Source organism: Phocoena sinus, chromosome 18, assembly GCF_008692025.1.
Source record: "Phocoena sinus isolate mPhoSin1 chromosome 18, mPhoSin1.pri, whole genome shotgun sequence".
NCBI classification, from domain to species: domain Eukaryota; kingdom Metazoa; phylum Chordata; class Mammalia; order Artiodactyla; family Phocoenidae; genus Phocoena; species Phocoena sinus.
Window position 1 is genome coordinate 21636053 of NC_045780.1, and position 24201 is coordinate 21660253.

A 24201-nucleotide genomic window follows, 5' to 3' on the forward strand; every position below is an offset into this window, starting at 1 on the left:
TCCGGGAAGATCCCACATGCCACTGAGCGGCTGGGCCCATGAGCCATGGCCGCTGAGCCTGCGCGTCCGGAGCCTGTGCTAAGACTCGAGAAGCTAGGAAGATGAACAAAAATGTTTTCAAGTAAAGAAACGTGCTGGTAAAGCAAGATGGCCCAGTTCAGAGAGGGCATACATTCTAGCTGGCAGTGGAGAGAAAAACTTAAGTGTTTGTTATCAAGTTGTCCCAACCCTAAAGCCGTATGTCAGACCCAAAAGGACTGAAGAATTTAGAATAAAGAAACTCCAAAATCAATATTGAGGATAAGGGACTTCCCTGGTGATCCAGTGGTTAAGAATCCGTCTTGCAACACAGGGGATGCCAGTTTGATCCCTGGTCGGGGAACTAAGATCCCACATGCCTCGGGGCAACTAAGCCCACGCGCCGCAATTACTGAGCCCACACGCTCTGGAGCCCTCGCGCCACAAGTAGAGAGAAGCCTGTGTGCTGCAACGAAAAATCCTGTGTGCCACAACTAAGACCCGCCAAATAGTAACATAAATAAATAGATATTAAAAAAATACTGAGGATAAGATTAAGAGTCAGATTAGGTTGTGATTCGTAATGTTAATGAGTACTGAGAAAAGCACCAATTCTACACAGAAATTAAAAGAAAAATCTTGGTTTACATGTTTCAATCTCAAAACACTGTGTTTAACATTGCTGCTTTCCTTCTTTAAATTGCGGAGAAAGCAGACTAGACTTGTATGCTTGTCTTTCTGTGTTAACCATGTCTATCAATGGCTCAATAACCCAGGGGACAGTGCAGCCTAACTTCACTTTTTTTTTTATGGTTTTTTTTTTTTTTTTTTTTTTTTTTTTTTTTGCGGTACGCGGGCCTCTCGCTGTTGTGGCCTCTCCCGCCGTGGAGCACAGGCTCCAGACGCGCAGGCTCAGCGGCCATGGCTCACGGGCCCAGCCGCTCCGCGGCATGTGGGATCTTCCCGGACCGGGGCGCGAACCCGTGTCTCCTGCATTGGCAGGCGGAGTCTCAACCGCTGCGCCACCAGGGAAGCCCCTAACTTCACTTTTGACTAGCGAAATAAAAACACTTAAAAGCGCACCTGAAACTAACACAACATTGTAAATCAACCATACTTCAATCAATCAATCAAATATTTGCAAAAGAAAAAAAAAAAAACACTTAGAAGTGTAATCTGAAAACCCAGACATATATCTCTTTAATGCCCTCAGGGCCTGTACTATAGGATAACCTACAGAAAAGACTGTTTTAAAACAAAATTTCTGCAGTACAGCATTATTTAAATCTTTTTTGATAATGTCCAAGACAGGCTCATAACCCAAATTCTGCTCTGTGGTATCAGGTAGTTCCGATATATGTGTAACTATAAAGAGGGACTGAAATTACTTCCATGATCATTTAGTTATTAATAACATACTCAGGACAAAACTAAGATCCCTGAGGTAACTTTTCTCTTTTAAGCCAAACAGTGTAGAAATGCCAATCTTAATATTGCACTTACAACTTTGTACTACCAATAAAATTAATTCTACAAATAAGCTACAAATGGTATGAACTAGGTTAGGAGAAGACTACTGTTTTCTTCTCATTTTAGCTCTTTTCCCTTTGGGCATTTTGTTTTGTACTGGCATTATAAGGAAATGACACTCAAAGCAGTCACGTTTTCTAACTTTTTAGCAGCTACCACAAAATATTAGTAGGAGAGTTACTGGACTAGAAATAGCTTTTATATTATATGAATTTTAATTACTGATCTTATATCTGCCCCCAATGACCACAGACTACAGTGTAACCAGCTGCATAGAAATAAATGTCAATTCAGAAAAAACATTAAATTTAATCTGTAGTTACAAAATTTTACAATCCAAAAAAATCCATCATATACAATTTTACTTTCAAAATGAAAAACAAATTATTCAAGACTAAAACGCAACCAAATGTTGAAAATCCATTGTGGATGTGGTATAGAGCTGTTCAACCATCATTACTGAAACAATAATCACTGACTAAAATTATAAATGCCACCCACTGCCAATTAAAGTATTATAATACAGATGTCTGTAAATTTCTAGATTGTTGTTTGCAGAAATATTTTCATTGCTTTGTCAAGGCAGTCTTTGTGGAGGCTTTTATTTTAACTTTTAAAGTGAGCGTGACAGCCTTGAATATCATGGTTTGCATTTTAAATCCTTATGAAAGACTCCCCCCCACCCCCAATGCTCCTGTTTCTGCTTAGTGTGTTGTTATCTCTTGGGAGGAAATTACTTCTTTAGAGTTGATCAGTCCTTGGTGTGCAAATTCAAATGAACGAAGCATGTATCCTTATACTACACTATATACTACAGTAGGCAAATATTGCCGAAAGGCCTTTAGATACAGTCCTGCAGGCATCCATTTTAATCAGCAAAATTCCAAATTCATACAGATACCTGAGAACAAAACAAAAAGCCAAGCAAAACCCCCCCTACTGCCAACAACCCTAGCTCTGAAGACTAACGCAGTTGGTTGCCACACAGAAGGAAACAGAGTATGCATAAAATAAATTTTCTTTTTAGTTTCTGGGCGTTTACTTCAAGATTTTATGTAATAGTTCTATTACCTCCAACAGTAGTTTTCTAGTTCAATTTTTTCTAATTCTCTATCATTTTCAGACTAAGAGCTCTTGCCAGGAAAAAAAAGGGAAAGAGAAATCTTTTTTCAAGCTGGGGTGGGTGGGGCATAGAGGGGGATTGATGATAACAGAGACGAGAAGATACTAAACCTTTTTAAAAGCCTTAGGTTTAGTGGAAAGAGACTTCCTGGTCTCCTCCCGGGCATCATTTTTGCTCCCCACCCCAACAGGAGATGGCAGACAGAGCTATAAAAAATGCCTGTAACAGTGGATCAGTGGCGGAATGCTAGAATTACCTAGGGAACTTAAAAATTTAAGACAGTTGGCCTCCATAGTAGATCAATACAATCAATCTCTGGAGGTATTTTTCTTTTTAAAAGCTTCCCAGGTGATTCTAGTGTACAGCCAGCATTGAGAACCACTGTCTAGACAAGAGAAGACACAAATCCTTATGAGAAAAGGGATTCCTTATGAGAAAGGTCATAAGATGGAGACTACATATAAGAATACTGTGACATTTACACAGACTGGATGATGATGTCCACAATGTCAACCAGAACACACATACACAAGCACCCTTAGTTGCAATCAGGGCTGGAGGGAGCTGAAAGGAATCTTACACATCAGCTGACTCTATATTTTGATTATACAACTCTATCAGTAAAAAAAATATTTTTTTTCCCTCGCTACGCAGCTTGTGGGATCCTAGCTCCCTAACCAGGAACGGAACCCAGGCCCTCAGCAGTGAAAGCGCTGAGTCCTACCCACTGGACCACTGGGGAAATCTCAATCAGTAAAAAATGTAAAGCATGAACTATATGAATAAAATTATTAAAAAATGTATTCTGTATTAATATGCACAGTTATCTTTATAAAGCATACAAGAACAAAAAATTTAAAGAGATGAAATAAAAATATTTTAGGAATAAGTTTTAATTTAATTTGTCAAAATTACAAAACACTTTTTTTTGTTTTGCTCTCAAAATACAGTGGATCTGTCTTCATGTTCTGGATGCTTAGTCTTTAAATGAATTGCAAACTGTGATGGCTTTGAACCAGCAACAGCTAATACAACTTACGGTACAACACAAAGGTCAAGGGTCACTATGTCAAATTATTTCCAATAAGCCTTCAGCTCCCAGCCTTGGCGGCGGTGGTAGCAGCATCAGGGGACTGCAGGCCACACTTCCGAGACTCCCCTGCCAGCCTGTTCCCAGCTGGGGCTCTGCCAATGGAAGAAGGAAGCAGGAGGAAGGGCGGTTTTCTTCTATTGTGCTGTGGAAGCACCTCTGGAAGCAGCAGCTTCCTCATCTCTGGCAACCTCAGCCCTTCCATTTTTGTTATTCCATTCTGTAAACCATTTGTAACCAGTTTCCTACTTTAAGTCCCTTTCGGCTTGAAATATCTGGAGTTGTTTCTTCTTCCATGATAGACACTAACTGAATCATTAAAGACAGGGGATCACAAGCCATATTTAGAATGATAATTTCCTTTTCGGGAGGGCCAAGTTCTTGTCAGATTTGATCACGTCATCACTGTTTCTACCTCACAAAGTGACTAATAAAAGAGATTTTTTTTTTTTGTGCCATGCCACACGGCTCACGGGATATTAGCTCCCCGACCTGGGATCGAACCTTGGGCGCACAACAGTGAAAGTGTCGAGTCTTAAACAGTGGACCACCAGGGAATTCCAAGAGATGGTTTTAGAAGAGAAGTGTCAGTTTTGCCACTTTCATGTTGATATATATTTGCTTCATTACTATTATCTTTAATCTACAGTTTCTTTGTTGGAATCTTTTTTTTTTTAAGTCTTTATTGAATTTGTTACAATATTGCTTCTGTTTTATGGTTTTTTGGTTTTTTGGCCGTGAGGCATGTGGGATCTTAGCTGCCCGACCAGGGATTGAACCCACACCCTCTTCATTGGAAGGTGAAGTCTTAACCGCTGGACCACCAGGGAAGTCCCTGTTGGAATCTTTTTAAGCCATTTATTCACTTTTTGAGATTGAATTTAGTTAATAATAGATACTATAACCTGTAAATCCTTAAATTTAGCACCAAACCTAAAGTGCTGAAAACAAAAGCGTGAGGTGCTGAAAGCACCAATGCCAACGCCTCTGTGTTGCACAATTTCTTTCTTTTTTTTTTTGGCCACACCATGTGGCATGTGGGATCTTAGTTCCCTGATCAGGGATCGAACTTGTGCTTCCTGTGATGGAAGCTTGGAGTCTTAACCACCAAACAGCCAGGGAAGTCCTTGCGTTGTACAACTTCTACTCCTCTAATGAAAAATGACTGATTAGCACAGGGACTGCATAAGGGTACCAAGGTCAATCTACATTGTAAATATTTCTAGAGCTCAATTTCTTTCCTTTATTAGGTAAAAACCAAGAAAAATATAAGTTCCAAAATCTCCCCCTCCCCCAATGGGCCCTTTTGTAAATCCTATTTTTTTTTTTTTGTAAATCCTATTTTGACAGCCATTATTTTTCATAGTTTGTTTTTGCTACGTGAAAGGATGGGGGATGGGGAATGTGATGTTCAAATGTTTACAAAATGCAGGATTAAACAAATTCCTAGAGGTTCCCAACTTTAGTATGTTAAATGCAGTGTCAATATTGAAGGGGGAGGATATAATCAGAATCTACAAGTTCTTTTAACACACAGTTCTTTTTGCACAACTCTTTTTTTCAAGGAGATTCTCATAAAATTAGTGTTTCAAAAAACTTTCTCTGGAAAAAGTTTCAGAAACTTAATGATGATCTAATAAGGCAGAGGAAAGGCCACGAAGGGAGAAACCTGACAGGTCACATCCTACTAAAGGGTGAGTTTTCACGGCCAAGCTTTCAAGGAAGGACTATTCTAAGAGATAATGCTACTAATATCATTCTTTTTGGCTCCCAAAATGCTTTCTGAATGGCAAGAAGAGTAGGTATCATATCCCAGATAGTTTGTGAAGCAAAGAGATAAATTTAAATTTAATGCTTAGAAAAGCTCTATGTACAAAGTAGGAATTCAAATATTTGGAGATGATCATATATACTAAACGTAAATTTATCTAGGTGTCACAGGTGAGTGAAAATGTTTCTGGGGGTAAATGCAAAGTGGTTTCTTTCTGATCAAATGTATGTATGGATATTCTTTTACAAATACATATGTCATTTCCACCTCCTTTAACATTTTTTGTACAAATTTTTTTCCCCCTTATTTCTGTCCTGAAAATTGCATTACAAGGACCTCAACTGTTAAAATGAAATACTGGGCTTCATGTTTATATAGCTCCACCTGGCAAAAGTTTGAGAACATTTCAACCTCATATTGAATTTAAAACTGAACATCATAAAGCCACCTAAGGAGACAAAAGACCTGTATGCAGAAAACTATAAGACACTGATGAAAGAAATTAAAGATGATACAAACAGATAGAGAGACAGATATACCATGTTCTTGGATTGGAAGAATCAACACTGTGAAAATGACTATACTACCCAGAGCAATCTACAGATTCAATGCAATCCCTATCAAACTACCAATGGCATTTTTCACAGAAGTAGAACAAAAAATTTCACAATTTGTATGGAAACCCAAAAGACCCCGAATAGCCAAAGCAATCCTGAGAAAGAAAAACAGAGCTGGAGGAATCAAGCTCCCAGACTTCTGACTATACTTCAAAGCTACAGTAATCAAGACAGTATGGTACTGGCACAAAAATAGAAATATACATCAACGGAATAGGATAGAAAGCCCAGAGATAAACCCATGCACCTAAGGTCACCTTATCTTTGATAAAGGAGACAAGAATATACAATGGAGAAAAGACAGCCTCTTCAATAAATGGTGCTGGGAAAACTGGACAGCTACATGTAAAAGAATAAAATTAGAACACTCCCCAGCACCATACACAAAAATAAACTCAAAATGGATTAAAGACCTAAATGGAAGGCCAGACACTATAAAACTCTTAGAGGAAAACATAGGAAGCACACTCTTTGACATAAATCACAGCAAGATCCTTTTTGACCCACCTCCTAGAGAAATGGAAATAAAAACAAAAATAAACAATGGGACCTAATGAAACTTAAAAGCTTTTGCACAGGGGCTTCCCTGGTGGCGCAGTGGTTGAGAGTCCGCCTGCCGATGCAGGGGACATGGGTTCGTGCCCCGTTCCAGGAAGATCCCACATGCCGCGGAGCGGCTAGGACCGTGAGCCATGGCCGCTGGGCCTGCGCGTCCGGAGCCTGTGCTCCGCAACGGGAGAGGCCACAACAGTGAGAGGCCCGCATACTGCAAAAAAAAAAAAAAAAAAAAAAAAACCTTTTGCACGGCAAAGGAAACCATAAACAAGATGAAAAGACAACCCTCAGAATGGGAAAAAATATTTGCAAATGAAGCAACAGACAAAGGATTAATCTCCAAAATTTACAAGCAGCTCATGCAGCTCAGTGTCAAAAAAACAAACGACCCAATTCAAAAATGGGCAGAAGACCTAAATAGATATACCCTGAGAAAACCATAATTCAAAAAAAGTCATGTACCACAATGTTCACTGCAGCTCTATTTACAATAGCCAGGACATGGAAGCAACCTAAGTGTCCATCGACAGATGAATGGATAAAGAAGATGTGGCACACATATACAATGGAATATTACTCAGCCATAAGAAGAACGAAATTGAGTTATTTGTAGTGAGGTGGATGGACCCAGAGTCTGTCATACAGAGTGAAGCAAGTCAGAAAGAGAAAAACAAATACCATATGCTAACACATATACACAGAATCTTAAAAAAAAAAAATAAAAAGGTTCTGAAGAACCTAGGGGCAGGACAGGAATAAAGACGCAGACGTAGAGAAGGGACTTGAGGACACAGAGAGGGGGAAGGGTAAGCTGGGACGAAGTGAGAGAGTGGCATGGACATATATACACTACCAAATGTAAAACAGATAGCTAGTGGGAAGCAGCCGCATAGCACAGGGAGATGAGCTCGGTGGTCTGTGACCACCTAGAGGGGTGGGATTGGGAGGGTGGGAGGGAGACGCAAGAGGGAGAAGATATGGGGATATATGTATATGTATAGCTGATTCACTCTGGTATAAAGCAGAAACTAACACACCATTGTAAAGCAATTATACTCCAATAAAGATGTTTAAAAAAAACACAAAAAACTGAATATCTTAGTACTTCCCTGGTGACACAGTGGTTAAGAATCCACCTGCCAATGCCGGGGACACAGGTTTGAGCCCTGGTCCGGGAAGATCCCACATGCTGTGGAGCAACTAAGCCCGTGCACCACAACTACTGAAGCCCGCGCACCTAGAGCCTGTCTTCTGCAACAAGAGAAGCCACTGCAACGAGAAGCCCGTGCATCGCAATGAAGAGTAGCCCCCGCTCACCACAACTAGAGGAAGCCCGCGCGCAGCAACAAAGACCCAACGCAGTCAAAAATAAATTAATTTAAAAAAAATTTTTTTTAAATAAATAAATAAAACTGAACATCTTGATTACATAATCTCTAAGTCATTCTTGTTGAATGAACTACATTGAAGTTTCTCAATCACTTAAAAATTAACGTTCCTGACAATAATAACAGAAGTTTTATACTCTTCTTACAGTTGGCATTATAATACTGAATATCCTTTTAAAAGCTATGCAGGTGCCTTCACCCATTTTGATACAATCCCATGGAAAAAATTCACTAAACATTCAAATAACATAATGTGGTAAGTTACAGTCAATCTCTGTTAATCAAAGATTACTATATGACTCATCACTGTAATTACGTTAATATTAACGACTCATTTACGCTATGACAACCTTAACAAAGGCTGTTACCATGAACTGAAATGTCACTTAATGTTAAAAAGAGTCTTTAAAGTGGATGTGATGGCTTTTTTTTTTCTTTTTTTTAAATAGATCTTTATTGGAGCATAATCGCTTCACAATACCGTGTTAGTTCCTGTTGCACAACAAAGCGAATCAGCCATCTGCACGCACATGTCCCCATATCCCCTCCCTCTTGAGATGTGATAGCTTTATATCCTAATGAGTGGTTTAGAATATACAATATATTTGTATTTATTTTAGCAGTAGAAAGAAAGCAATGAAAAACATTCTAAAAATGACATTTGGAATGTATCTTCTATACCTGACAGGTAGATATAGTGTCAATGTCACTCTGTATATGAATTAGATAGAGGTCAGAGCTTTAATACTAAGCAAAAGTGCCAGCTTTGACTGACCTAAGAGAGATTTTCCTTTTGCCTCAGAAATGATGGTATGTGGTAGTATAACAAGAGTGACCCTTATAATGGAATTTAAGAAAAACCAATTATAATATACAAATGCGGACTCACTAGGTCAAAGGAAATCTAGATTATACCCCAAATGGGGTCTGAAAAGGCATGACCAGAGAAATTGAAAGAAATGGTAGCTCCGTGAAGACAGGAATTTTATTTATTTGGTTCACCAAGAGTAGGTATCTCAGGCATAAAGCAGGCATTAAAAAAATATTATTTTTGCTGACAGAAGACAAACCTTAGATAACTGTGGAAGGACATTGTCATGGCTAAGTACTAACACTCTTCCCTAGCTTTCTTCCCTTTCCCATTCCAACAGAAAAGTTTTACTGCCCACTGTGACAATTCAGACAATACATGCTCACTGTGACAATTCCAACAATTCAAAAAAGATTTCATAAAGAGGAAAATTAGGATAAAATCACTCTAGAGCCTACCATCAAAAAATAACAGCCTAAAGTACTGAACTAATCCTTATTTTGGAACAAGTGTTTCTGACCTTTTCCTATCTTAAGCAATAGGGAGAAACACTATTGCATATACATCTTTGGCCACTTGTCTTACTATGATAAATTCTTAGATACAAGACTGCTAGATCAAAGGATGTATCCTTTTATAGTGCTTTTGATACAAATTACCAAACTTCTCTCCAGAAAGGCTATATCTTTTTATAGCCTATGGAAGGTGTGGTCTTCCTTGTCCTCACTGCAACAAAAACTTACACAAGAGTAGAAACAGGTATACAGAAGCCTGACCCATAAGTGGAGAAAAAAGCATAGTCAGGGGCTACAGGAGAAGCATATTAATGAATAAGAGAGGCAAAGACAAGTAAGGCCTACCCTATTTTACTTCTCTATTTCCACTTGGCTCCAGAAGGTTGTATGTATTCCCATCTAAGAGCAGAAAAGACTGGAATAGAAGAGGACAAAGAAGGAGACTTCTACTTACTTGTCTCAATCAACAGACATCATAAAAATACCTCTCTTGGATTATCTTATGTTTGTCCCCGCTTATCTTGCCTATCCTCTTTTTTAGTTTATTTTTCCCCTGACACATAACCAGAGGCTATAAAACGAAAGCCTGCGTGCATGCAGCTGAATTGTGACTTGCTTGACTAAATCCACCCAGTGTAGCAATTTTTAATATCTGAATGTCTTTAGAAGGGGCACATACACTCCAGTTCATCAGTCTCTACCATTTATCTTCTTAAATTTCAGCATCCCACCCAGAGAGATGCCTGCTTGGTCCTGGAGGCACTTGCATTTGCTACCTTTCACATAAAATAACTGAAAGAAATTCAAATATCATAAAGCAGTGGTTTGGCAGATACTATCCGCGTCACTGAATAAGCCTGGAACTTAAGGCCAGTCTTAAAGAGTGTTTATTTCTTCCTAAACTCCGTATCAAGGGGAATCTTAAGCAACAAAGGAGGACACAGGTTAGCAACTCTTAATTGCTACTTAACTTAGGCTTCCTTTTATTTTCAGAAAATCATCACATTTCTCCTGACACTGCAGGTACTTCAAGACCCAGAACCCTCAGCCCTTTTAGCACTGCTAATAATGTACAACAACACAGCACAGTGGTTCATTAAGAGTAAGGCTCCTACTCACAGACACAGAGAACAAACTTATGGTCACCAAAGGGGAAGTAGGGGGAGGGATAAATCAGGAGCATGGGATTGACAGATACACACTACTATATATAAAACAAACAGCAAGGACCTACTGCACAGAGAACTATATTCAGTATCTTGTAATAACCTACAATGTGCATAGCCACATCACTTTGCTGGACACCTGAAACGGATGCACTATTATAAATCACCTTTACTTCAATTAAAAAAAAAAGTAAGGCTCTTAAAACAGACTATCTGATTCAACACCTGGACTGGCTAATTACTGGCTGTGTGACCTCAAGGAAGCTAACCTCTCTGTGCCTCAGTTACTTCATCTGTAAAATAAGGATAGTAGCAGTAGTTACAATAGTAAGAACAGTGCCTGGCACAAAGTACACATAATATGTATACATGTGTATACATATTTTATACACACAGAAAATACATACTGTGTGTGTGTGTATATATATATGCTGTGTATATATATAATAAATATAGTATATATGATATACTTCAATAAAAATGGTTTAAATACACACACACACACACACACACACACACACAGGCAGTCCTTGCTTTGAATGGTAGTGTGAGGCCGTAAAAATGCCCATAAAAGCTGAAACTATGCAAAGCCATCTTAATAATCAATGGGAAAAATCATTGTTTCATGACCTTTAAAATTTTTGGTCAAAACACTAAAAACTCTCAGTTATAAAGGTATTGAGAAAAAACAGCAAAACTAATATTTATTAACGACACTAAAACATTAGAAACATTTAAAAATGAAGTGTTTTATTTCTTTGAAAAACTTTTCAGGAGTCATTTGAACAGTGGTTGCCTTCTTCTCATCGTATGATTTAGGATACACAGTGATTATCTTTTCTATGTTTGGCAAACTGTTAACTTCCTCACTAAGTCTGGATAACTCAAGCGCCTGACAGCAAGGTATGTGACTGCCGAGGTCCTTTCAAAAGCTAAGAGTCTGATATTAAAGACAGAACAGTGAAGAAAGACATGAAGACTTACATTGTATTGATGATTAGCAACAGGTTTGTAATTGGTTGTCACAACTTTGTCTAGTTGCTGTGATAGCCTCACAGGTTTGGAAGATTCTTCTATTTGTAATCTGAAAAACAGAAGGCATTATTAACAAACTTACTTGTTTACTGGAGTGAAACCTGAAGAGTTATTCCTATAATTCTTCAAGACTAATACTTAATATATAAAGAAGATACGTCAGTCTTAATACTTCAAAAACACACTGAATATGACAATAATGTAGAAACCAGACCATAAGCTAAACATACAAACCATGTCATTTAATTCTACAACTTCCTTCTAAACCTATACTTTGCAGTCAAACTTTAAGTTTTAAAACAAAGAAGCTAATCAGCTTTAAATTTCTAGAGAAAAATTTGCATGTAAAAATGAATTATCTTAAGTTACATGGTCTAAAACGAATCAAGGTATTAATCCAAAACGTCTGTTCATTTGATGAGATTAACGTATGATAAAAAGATGACACATCAGCACTCAGGATCTAGTGGCTAGTAGCTGCTTTAATGGACAGTGCATATAAATAACATTTCCATCATCACAGACATTTCTATTGGACAGCATTGGTTGTCCAACTGTAGGACTCCATCTATCTAAATTAAAATATAATTGAAAACATCACTTTTGGAAAAAGAGCCATAAAATAAACCTATGACACTAGGTATAGCATATTATAAATATATATATTCAAATAGCAATCTGAGGAGATTTTGTTTTGGACTAAATATTACCATACCCAGTGACTCACATTCAACCATTTACTTCTTATTTTAAAAATTAATTCTTTGGTATATGAGCACAGTAAATCTAAAAAATGTTTTAAGGGGGAAAATGGTGTAGCTTTCAAAATGACTTTTTTTTTAAAGGACAGAAGGTTCCACTGTACCTCTAGACTTCTCATTGGCAAGATATCAGAATACAAGAATATATTTAAAGTACTATAGAAAAAAAATTGCCAACCATGTCTAGCTAAATTATAATTGAAGAGTAAGAGTGAAATAAAAATATTTTTGTACAAAAACAAAGTTTATCATTCACAGATCCTCACTGAGAGAACTACTCAAGGATTCATTTCAGCAAAAAGTAAAATGAACCCAAAAGGAACTAGTGAAATGCAACGGTCACAGCAAAGAAACTGAGAACCATGTTAGAAAATTACCTACTTGATACAGACAAAAAAAAGAAGGTGGGTTTTTAAAGAAAATGGAACTTAACATGAAAGAATGGGAAGAAAGAGAGCAGAATGAATGCATTTAAGATTTCCATATGCTTTCTAAATTTTCTGCAATAAGCATCTACCACTTTCATAATCAGAAAAGGAAGTATACTTTCTTAAAGGAAAACGAAAAATCGTTTCTTAGTTTGAAAGCCTTAAAAATGTTGGTCATTTATAAATAATACATGTTGAACATCATATTACTTTATTTTAATGGGACTTTAAATTCTTTGGTTCAACAGAACAGGAACTAAAACTTGTCATTTAAAATTCCTTCAAAAGAGAAAAACAAATACTGTATGCTAACACATATATATGGAACCTAAAAAAAAAAAAAAGGTTCTGAAGAACCTAGGGGCAGGACAGGAATAAAGATGCAGACTTAGAGAATGGACTTGAGGACACAGGGAGTGGGAATGGTAAGCTGGGGTGGGATAGGGAGGGTGGGAGGGAGACGCAAGAGGGAGGGGATACGGGGATATATGTATATGTACAGCTGATTCGCTTTGTTATAAAGCAGAAACTAACACACCATTGTAGAGTAATTATACTCCAATAAAGACGTTAAAAAAATAAAATTCCTTCAAAGGCACAACTTGCAGTATAAAAGGTACCTGCTTTTATAACGTTCTTATTATTTAATTACTTGGTTGGAGTTATTTCTCTGTTTATTTCTGCCTATTTTTAGGGATATAATACCAAATTCCTCAGAAGATATTAAATATCTACCAATTGCTTTTTTAATTTGAAAGCTATAAATACTACAGGTTTTATTTTTAACTATGATCCCCAAATTGAGTATACCCATTTCTGTATTAAAATATAAATATTTTAATCCTTCCAATTATTCATAAATCCATATATATCCTTTGAATACATAAATTCATTATTTTATGAAGTGTAAAAAAAGTACTTTAGAAATGTCTTTAGAAACTTACTGTATATGTCACCATAAATCATATGTAGTTTGTTACTTTGCTTTTCATGGGCCAAATATACTTTCTATGAACCAGGAAGAAGGCACTAGCTAGAGGTCTAGAAGGGAGATGTCCACCCAAAGATGGACTTGGGCTAACAATCCTTCAATGGCCTCTTAACTGTTCTTGGGTGACACATAAGCTCCTTTACATGACTGCATGTCCCTATGGGATCAAGTCCCTGATATCTCTCCAGCTTAATCCACTGTTCTCTCACATCTGCATCCCCATGGCTCCAGTTGTGCCATGACCAGACTTTAGAAGGAGCCTCTTACAGGCAATCATCCAGCAAATGATTACTGGGTGCCTCTCTCTGAAGAAAAGACTTGGTTAGTGGAAGACTAACATTAAACAAACGCTTATCTATAACTGATTATCTGCAGGACTGAAGAGGGACAGGGAGTTGATATTATGACAACTGACTGTGTGCTGCTACGAAGTAAAGATTAACTCCAAGATGTGCATTTGAGGGTAAGCTGGAGCAGGGCAATCCAAACTTGTAAGAGGTGAGGCGAAAAAGACTGGGCAGAAATCACTCCTCCAAGCTGAGAAGATGTCTCAAAGTGACTGAGAGATAAGTGTTTAGAGAGAAAAGAATGATTAAAGACAGATATAGGAATGTTTACAAAGAGGTAGAACTAAGCATGTGTAATTCCTTGAAAAAAGGGCGGAAAAAACCCCCCCATAACCAAGTCGCAACCTGTCTCTGAACACCTCTCTGTGCTCTAACCTTAGCCCCATCCCCTTAATGCAATCGGTTCTCAGGGGTTTGGCCTCTCTAGATGGTAATCTACCTGTTAAGCTGCCACTAAATTATCTTTCCTGATTCAATCACCTCACTCCACAATTTGATCTTATGAGGCATTCAAGGACGGAGGCATGCGCTAGCTTCTTCCTTCTACATTAAATGATTGTTCCCATTACTTCACAATTTGAAAATTCCTTGGGGTTTCAGTTTGTTCAGGTAAGTGCATTTTTATAAACGGTAGCTTATTCTTGTCATGCTCTTACACTAGAATTTATTTTCAGCCACTGCATCCCGATTCAGGTTCATGTGGCATACTTTCCTTTCAATTCTAATACAAAAGTTCTAAAAGCCAATTTCATCATCCATAGAGTGTCATGACTCATGCCATTTTTATCCTCAAAGTATTTAATCTTTTAAATATATAAAGGAAAACACTGAATTAACTTAAAAAAATAAAAAGCTCACATTAAAATTTAACCTTTTTATTATACATTTAGAAAGTCAAGTCTAAGTGTTTTGTTTTAATTAAAAGAAGATATCTTTATGATTCAAAACTCAAAAGGTGGGACTTCCCTGGTGGGACAGGGGTTAAGAATCTGCCTGCCAATGCAGGGGACACGGGTTCGAGCCCTGGTCAGGGAAGATCCCACATGCCGCGAAGCAACTAAGCCCGTGCACCACAACTACTGAGCCTGAGCTCTAGAGCCCGTGAGCCACAACGACTGAGCCAGCATGCCACAACTACTGAAGCCCACATGCCTAGAGCCCATGCTCTACAACAAGAGAAACCACAGCAATGAGAAGCCCACGCACCGCAACAAAGAGTAGCCCCCCGCTCACCGCAACTAGAGAAAGCCCACGCGCAGCACCGAAGACCCAATGCGGCCATAAATAAATAAGTAGACTAAAACAAAACAAAACAAAACACCTCAAAAGGTTAATCTGTGGACTGAAAATATAACATATTCTTAAAGAACTAAATCTTAAAATACTTGAACTAACCTGAATAGTTTAAAATAATTTAGCAGGGTTCTTTACTTAACATTAAATAATTCATTTAACATTATCTCATGAAGCGTCAGAACAATTTGCAACTCCACTTCATCACTGAACAAAGCACCAAGTTAAACATCACTGACCTCAACATGGCTTCAAAGTCAAAATGAGGTTTAAAACTAGGCTTGTACAAAATAATTTAATTTGGAAATATTTGGTTTGTACAGCTGAACAGCAAACTACACACAGAGGTTTTATGCTGGACTGGGAGGAAGCTAAAAGTTTTGCTGTCCCAACCATTTAAAAAATTGGGTCTTAACTTTTTCAGAAAATTTAAACACATGGTGTTATTTTCAAGAAGTAATAGAAAACTATTACTATGTGATCATTTAGACACAGCTAGGCCCTGTTTTACAAACCATTAAAAAAAAATACGTGTTGCTAATTACTACCACCATTTCAGGACAATTTAGAAGACACATTCACATTCTTAGAAGACTAGGACTCAATGAATTACCAGTCTTTCTAGAATTATTATTTAAAGAGTCAGTTTTATCTCTCATTTTTTCCCATCAAAGAAAAAGCTCAAGGGCTACGTGACCCAAGAGCTTAAACACTAATAAAACGACAACTATAACAAATAACAGACATTTAAAGCACTTACTATGTTGCTAGAAACTGTGTTAAAAGCTTTACCTACATCTTTTCAATCTTGCTTTTTCCTTATAGAAGGCAAAACAGAACTGGAACTCAGATCTTTTTTTTTAACCCAAAGGTTCAAGCAGTTAATCTATACAGTCCCTAAAAGGCCATATAATAGAATAACATCTCTAATTAAAAGCTTATTGAATTTAGATCAAAATAAGTAATTCTCTTATAATAACTATAAATGGAATATAACCTTCAAAAATTGTGACTCACTTTGTTGTACACCTGAAACTTACATAATATTGTATATCAATTATAGCTCAAAAAACACTTAATTCTCCTTGCTGCTCATCAACCTGCCTTCAACTAGCCTAATTCCACACACACACACACACACACACACACACACACACACACACACACACACACAGAGAGAGAGAGAAAGAAGAGCACATTCTCCTTTATAACACTGAAAAAAATATTCCTATTAAGTCAATGTCACTAGTCACTAGGCTATAATCATGGTGCATAATTACCCTTATTAAAGTTACTTAAAGATCTTCATTATACTTGATTAAGATTTATGCACTACAGTGGGAATTCAATTCTCAAATTGTTTAGTATATTTTGAAAATATAAAATTCATTTTAAAAAAGTAGCATAAACATCCCCAAATATTTTAAAGTATGAACACTGGTAAGATCTAACAGGAACTGAAAAAATCCAAATTCTACTGCTATAAGCTGTTGGCAGACTGGGGAAGAGAAGTCTACAAATTTTAGTCAACAGATCTTTTTTTTAACCTCCCTGCTACATATAATGCTTCTTATGTAAAAGTAACTCAAAAATATTGGCTAAGCATATGAACAAATGACCTTTATTGGACACCTTTTTTAGATCACGAAGGCTGAATCCCATATTAACAAATTTCCCAATAATACCTGATTTTATACATATAGACTATTCTCCTGCCTAAGCAAAACTCCCTTAGTAATACTGCCTTGCTAATCTGGTTATTAACTATAGAGTTAAACAACTACAAAAACACTGAATGACAAATGTTTCCATCAGCAGCTGCCAATGTAGGAGTCATTTTATAATGTAAATATCACTATTTTAGCATTCATCTATCCTTTGTGCTCTAGCTGCGTTTGATTGCAATTTACGCTATTTTTAAAATGACAGGTTTCACAAAAGAAGGTAAATTTTCTTAAGATGCTGATTTCATTTTTGAAAGGGAGAGAGTAAAGCAGTGAAGGAGGTAAACAGTGCCTCCCAAGGGGGAGAAGGAAGTTGACGTTTGCTGGGTAAGAGAGAAAAGTCTCTGGGCAAGGAGAAGCAGGAACAGCCCGGAGTGCTGGGACTGCCTGTGAAAACACCCACTGGGCCCTAAGTCAGATAACAAAAACAAGTTTCAGAAGAAGGCCCAGCTTGGGAGCAGGTGGACAGAAGGCTGGGAGAAAGGCCAGGTGAGGGAATAACCAGGTGTATGCTGAGCTGATTCACTAATACAAAAAGGTTCTGATGATGCCTAGTTTTAAGACAGTACATTTATAGGAAGCTTCAATAGGACAGAGAGCTTCTCAGAGGAATAGTAATAGTAAAACATTTTAGTCTATTAGAATGTGGATTTGAAAAAATTTTAGCACTTGCAGTTGAGTAATCAAATATACCCTTATCTGGCAGGACTACTAGAAGGATTACAGACAGTAAATATTAAAATTAAGTATCTCTTAGAAGTATCTGTGAATTATTTGTAAGCTTCATGAAAACAGGGACCTTGCTCATATCCCTACGGCCTAGAATGGGCATGCAATATAAACGTGGTAAGTGAGGAAAAAAAGGATCAGAAGAAGAAAGGTTTTAGGCTGCATTTAATCAGAGATGGTAATTTGAATGTAAAATCATAAGACTTACAGCGATATATGCTAACATTTAGATCCGGCATCTAAGAGAAGAGACTGTAAAATATATTAAGGTTTAAAGTTCACTCTGTAGGAAACACCCAATAAAGGGATAAACTCCATTATCTGCTTGCACTGTCCAATACAGTAGCCACTAGCAACATGCAACTCTTTAAATTAAATTAAAACCTCAGTTCCTTAGGCACACCAGCCACATTAAGTGTTCAACAGCCACGTGTGGCTACCATACTGGACAATACAGATACAGAACACTTCTATCGTTGCAGAAAGTTCTACTGGAGAGCGCAAGAGAATCACCAACGCAAGTGTCTACAGAGGCCTGTCAAGTAAAGAAGAAAAAGTAACAGGGAGAGGTGAGGGCTGTGGTGAACTGGAAACAGAGCACAAGCTCCACCCCAAGTGGGCAACTAGCCCTCAGCACCAGGTTACTCTGCAGGAGCGTAAGACTGCTATTACCAGATTGCCTAATTATTCAAGAAAATCCAGAGTCAGATTTCTATGTGAAATCATTCACTAGACACTGCCAACTAATTCAATTTTTTTAAAAGGGCAATCCTCCTCCCCCCAAACAAAACAAAACCCCCCTCAAAACCAAAAAACACATACACTAGCCATACCAGGCCTCCAGTTAGCAGTCCTCTGATCCATATATCTATATCCCAGGGAGTTGTTTTCGTTTTTTGTTTTTTTTTTGCGATACACGGGCCTCCCACTGCTGTGGCCTCTCCCGTAGCGGAGCACAGGCTCTGGATGCACAGGCCCAGCGGCCATGGCTCACGGGCCCAGCCGCTCCGCGGCATGTGGGATCCTCCCGGACTGGGGCACGAACCCGTGTCCCCTGCATCGGCAGGTGGACTCCCAACCACTGCGCCACCGGGGAAGCCCCCGTTTTTTGTTTTAAGCAAAGCAGCAGCAAAGATCTAAGAATTATAACTAGATCTAAGAAAGCCATGACACAAGTGCGTCATAAACACTGGCATCAAAACTACACAGTTTTGTTGAAGGACCTGTAATTCCCTGCACCTCCAATTCCACGCTGCCATCCTGAGATCCATGAGCTGGCTGATGGACTCTCCCAGATTCCTATTAGGAGAGGGCACTTTAGCTCGTGCTCAAACAGTCAAAAAATATCTCTTATATAATACAGAATTTTGATCATTTTTGGCTTTTTATAAAACTAGCAATTTCATATGATTCAACCTAACAGCTCCCTCTTTTTCTCCTCCCTATGATTTTTAAAAAAAATTTTATTGAAGTATAGTTGATTTACAATGTTGTGTTAATTTCTGTTGTACAGCAAAGTGACTCAGTTACAGATATATATACATATATATTCTTTTTCAGATTCTTTTCCATTATGCTTTATCACAGGATACTGAATACAGTTCCCTGTGCTACCCAGCAGGACCTTGTTGCTTATCCATCCTATATATACTAGTTGGCATCTGCTAACCCCAAACCCCCAATCCTCTCCCTGCCTGCCACCCCTCACAGGCAACCAGAAGTCTGTTCTCTAGGTCGGTGAGTCCTAACAGTTCCCTCTTAATGAAAGACTTAATGCTGAGTTGAATTCTTTTACGTGAGAGTAATATAATTCAAATCACTAATTAAGTCCCAGCGTGAGGGTGACTTGCCCATGATCATACAGCTTGTCTGAAAGGGAAAAAAATTCAATATTCCTCGTCCAGTGCTCTTATATCACTGCATCTTAAACATAATGAGGCAATCCAGATGTCTTTTCAAGTTGGTAAACATATACTATCCCAATTTAAAATATTTATAGCTATTTAAGAAAATATATTATGTCCAAAACGTGTCCATTACATTAGCTAGCAAGTTGTTCGGAAGGGACCTACATCTGGCGAGGGAAATGATAATTCACAACGCACCCTGTTTTCTCCTAGATTTGTTAGAAACAACAGCCATCCGCAAGTTTCTGGTATGTGTTGGGTAAGGTAAAATAAATGACAGTGTAATGAAGACATTTTATGTGTCTTGGTTTAATTTTTGCCTAATTTTTTCTTTTTCACCGAAACACTGTAAGACTGTCAATCCAATTTTCACTTCTCCAGGAAGAGCATATATCACCAACACTCCGGACAGTATCTGTTTACCTAATCTGTGAGCTAAACAACACAATCTCCACTCAACAGTCCAAAATATAAATATCTTACCTGATGGCCAGAACAGTCTTACTATCTTATGTAGTTTCCTTTTCTCTCATAGTCCTTCCTTATGTAATCTACTTAATATCTTGAACTTGAAGGCACCTTTAGCCTAAGCAGTAGCATTACTTCCCAGTCACCAGTGCTCTGGTTGCGTGCAAGTACTACAGATGTCCAAATGGGAGGAAGTGGGTCAGGAAGACAGCACATGCAACTGGTTCTTAGGAGTCTGGGAAGCAACAAGGTATCTAAGGTTTGCACTGCCCGGAGTTTTTGTTCAAATAATTATAAACTTTGGTCGCTTGAAACTTTTTCTTTGCAATGTGTTTTTTCTTTAGTCCAAGAAAGGCATGACTTCTTATATCATCTCATGAAAGCAAATTGTTTTTTACCTTAGAAAGTTGTGATTTCAGCATAAGAGTGTGTGTGACAGGGAAGGGGAAAAAGAAGGGGGGCAGTTGAAGGGGGGGCGGAAGGAAGCAACAGCATTTGATGTAAGAAACCCTTTACTGCTTATGCTTTTCCTGTTAATCAAACACCCTAGTCAATATTTTGGTAGAGGCACAAAGCAGAAACACATGAGGAAAAAAGTTTAGCTAATCAGGGACAATTTCTTGTTTCTCAACACATGTCCAAGTAGCTACTCTTATTATGCTAGAAATGAAATTACCCTAAACTCCAAAGGACGATGAATGACAAAAATACTTGTTTCATTTTTAAGAACTTTTCATTTTATTTCCCTTCTCCATACTCCAAGAAAAGTAAAAAGCCTAAATAATTTGGTATGATTCCCAGGGGTGGCAGGTAAAAGCTTATCTATCAAAAGGACCAGGAACCATATTTATAACTCAATACAGTCGGGTCCTCCATATCTGAGGATGCAAAACACATGGATAACAAGGTCCAGCTGTATTATACCATTTTACATAAGGAACTTGCACATCTGTGAATTTTGGTGTCTGCAGGGGGTCCTGGAACCAATGTCCCATGGATACCCAGGGATGACTGTTTTCAAAAAGGCAACAAAGAAATACCTTTTGTATTCAGATTCATGCTGATAATTTCCCATTAAAAAAAAAAAAGAGATTAAGCAAACCTATGGCACACAGAACAACTCTGAACGATGCTTAGTTTAGAAAGAACGTACCATATCATGGTATGGTAGGGTCTGAACCCAGACTCCAGTTTTAAGGTCCAGTTCTACTATTAGGTGTTACCTTGGTCAAGTTAGTCAATCTCTTCAACACCTTGGTGCTCTCACGGGGAAAAATGAGAATTACAACAACAGAAATAAGTGAGATAATCTTTACAAGACAATAAATGGCCTGTCCCATGGGACGCATTCAGTACATTGTATTATTATTTTACTTACTGTAATCACTTCAGTAGCCACACTAAACAGAAATGTATGGAAGTTATTTGAATAAACATAACTTCTAATGATTATCTGCTTCACTGATTAGATTTATGGAATCTGTGTTCATCCTTTACCCTGATGGGGGATATTTGGCTACATCAGATAAAAAGCACTTTCTTTGATCTCCTTTGACCTTTTCAAGGAGAAGAAAATTTCTTTCCAAATGCCATTCAGCTGCAGGTAAAATGTGTAATGCTCATGGAAGTGCTAATTAGAGCTAATTATAATTTAACCACAGCAACAGGGCAGCTTACAGTTTTGGGTAACTGTTCATATATCAGATTTTAAAAATTTACTGGATTTCAGATGTAGTCTAAATATTTTTGGAGTTAATCCTTAGGGCACTCCAATCAATCTCTCATATATGACCTTCAACCATTAGTGACCAGAACATGAGTTTAACAAAAGTAGAAAAATGCATTTGAGCAGAACATCTTCCTAAGTTATGCAGATACCTCACAACCATTTTAAAACTAAATATTAGTTTCAAAAATATCTTTCCCCATCTTCCTCGTCATATTAAAGCATGATTCAAGGAGGTTATGTAAATATTTTTCTTCCCAGGAGACAGGGTCACCTCCAGACAAACTGCATAGTGGGTGCAACTGAATGAAGTAGCTGTTTTATTCCTCTCCTTCCCTTTATTGTGGATATCTATTTCACTGAGGTGAGTGGCCCTATTTTTCCACCTCCTGGACCTTTTTAGTCCTTGATTTTCTCTAGGTTTCTCTAGGACCCCTTGATTTTCTCTAGTTTTTCTAAATCGCTCTAGATTACTTCATACACATTATTTTACCTCATCGGCCAAAGAGGCTAATGCCTGCAGGAAACATTGAACAGTAGTACTTGGGCACCTTTCTGCCCATAGTCGCTAAGGAGAAGTTTAGAATTTTATATCCAACATTTATCCACACTGACCCGCATACACTTTTGTGTGAGGCATATCCATTTAGACGGTGTTCAGAGATCTTCTTGACATCACCGTTTCACTCATGCCACTCAGATTTCACCACCCATCTCTTCTCCCAGATTACTTTCATCAGCAGGAGGTGGGTGTTGCCCAAGTACTAATTCTAGCGGCTGCTGCTGCCTGAACTCTCCTGCCCAGCTCAGGAACTGACTCCCGTCTTCTGTTTCCTTGTGGAGTCCCCATGAACAACAAGAGCCCACAGAAGTCCACAGGGATGTGTGACTCAGAGGACGACGGGATGAGAGAATTGCGGGCCAAACAGTCAGTGTGGCAGCTCAGCGTGGCGTACTGGGGGTTGCGAAGCCCTTGAATAGTCTCGAATCACATCATACACATCTTGTTAAAAACACTTTAATACAAGTGTTTAATAAACAGAATGCAAAAGCCTTTTCTTTTCATCAAGGATTGAAATTTATTCATTAATTTAAAGTTGAATTTGGTTTTGAGAGCTTAAGTCTCACATAGGTTCTACCTTTGTGGATAAAATTCTTTAAAAATTAAAAGAGAAACTGCTAGAAATTACCATTAATATAATAAAATTAACTCAGTTTCATAGCAGAAACACTAATGCTGAAATGTTCACCACATTGATAAAGTGCTGAGAGCAGTTATTACACTAAGGTTTTCTATTTTCACCATTTTGTCAGTTCTTGTTGCCAGCCCTCTCAAGAGACATTCAATCCCCACTTTTATAAGCTCCTAAAACCTATCCACTGACTGATAAATAGGCTTCTGGTTTGGTATCATTTGGTGGGGAACTGTGAACACTGACATGACCTGGCCAACATGCAAATTTTCTCTTATATAGAGTCTATGGATAGATTTATTAAGAACTGAGGGACTTCCCTGGTGGCGCAGCGGTTAGGAATCTGCCTGCCAATGCAGGGAACACGGGTTCGAGCCCTAGTCCGGGAAGATCCCACATGCCGCGGAACAACTAAGCCCGTGCGCCACAACTACTGAGCCTGTGCTCTAGAGCCCGCGAGCCACTACTGAGCCCATGTGCCACAACTACTGAAGCCCGCGCACCTAGAGCCTGTGCTCCGCAACAAGAGAAGCCACCGCAATGAGAAGCCCGCGCACCGCAACAAAGAGTAGCCCCCCACCCCCCAGGGCTTCCCTGGTGGTGCAGTGGTTGAGAATCTGCCTGCCGATGCAGGGGACACTGGTCTAGGAGGATCCCACATGCCGTGGAGCAACTGGGCCCGTGAGCCACAACTACTGAGTCTGTGCGTCTGGAGCTTGTGCTCCGCAACAAGAGAGGCTGCGACAGTGAGAGGCCCGCGTACCGTGGTGAAGAGTGGTCCCTGCTTGCCACAACTAAAGAAAGCCCTTGCACAGAAACGAAGACCCAACACAGCCAAAAATAAATAAATTAATTAATAAACTCCTACCCCCAACATCTTAAAAAAAAAAAAAACCTATCAGAAAAACAGAAGTGCAGGAACTGGTCAAGACTAAATGTGAAGCAGTATCCCCATTCTTTAAAAAAAAAAAAAAAAAAAAAGAGTAGTCCCCGCTCGCTGCAACTAGAGGAAGCC

At 38.4% G+C, this 24201-nt stretch overlaps 1 protein-coding gene across 1 annotated transcript in view; it reads right to left on the reverse strand.

Moving 5' to 3' along the window:
* GTF2F2 (general transcription factor IIF subunit 2) overlaps window positions 1–24201 on the reverse strand; it is a 150125-nt gene that overhangs the window by 17340 nt on the left and 108584 nt on the right. Inside the window, exon 6 of the mRNA XM_032611582.1 lies at window positions 11569–11668. Coding sequence (XP_032467473.1) covers window positions 11569–11668 — 100 coding nt within the window. The remainder of the gene's footprint in view (window positions 1–11568; window positions 11669–24201) is intronic.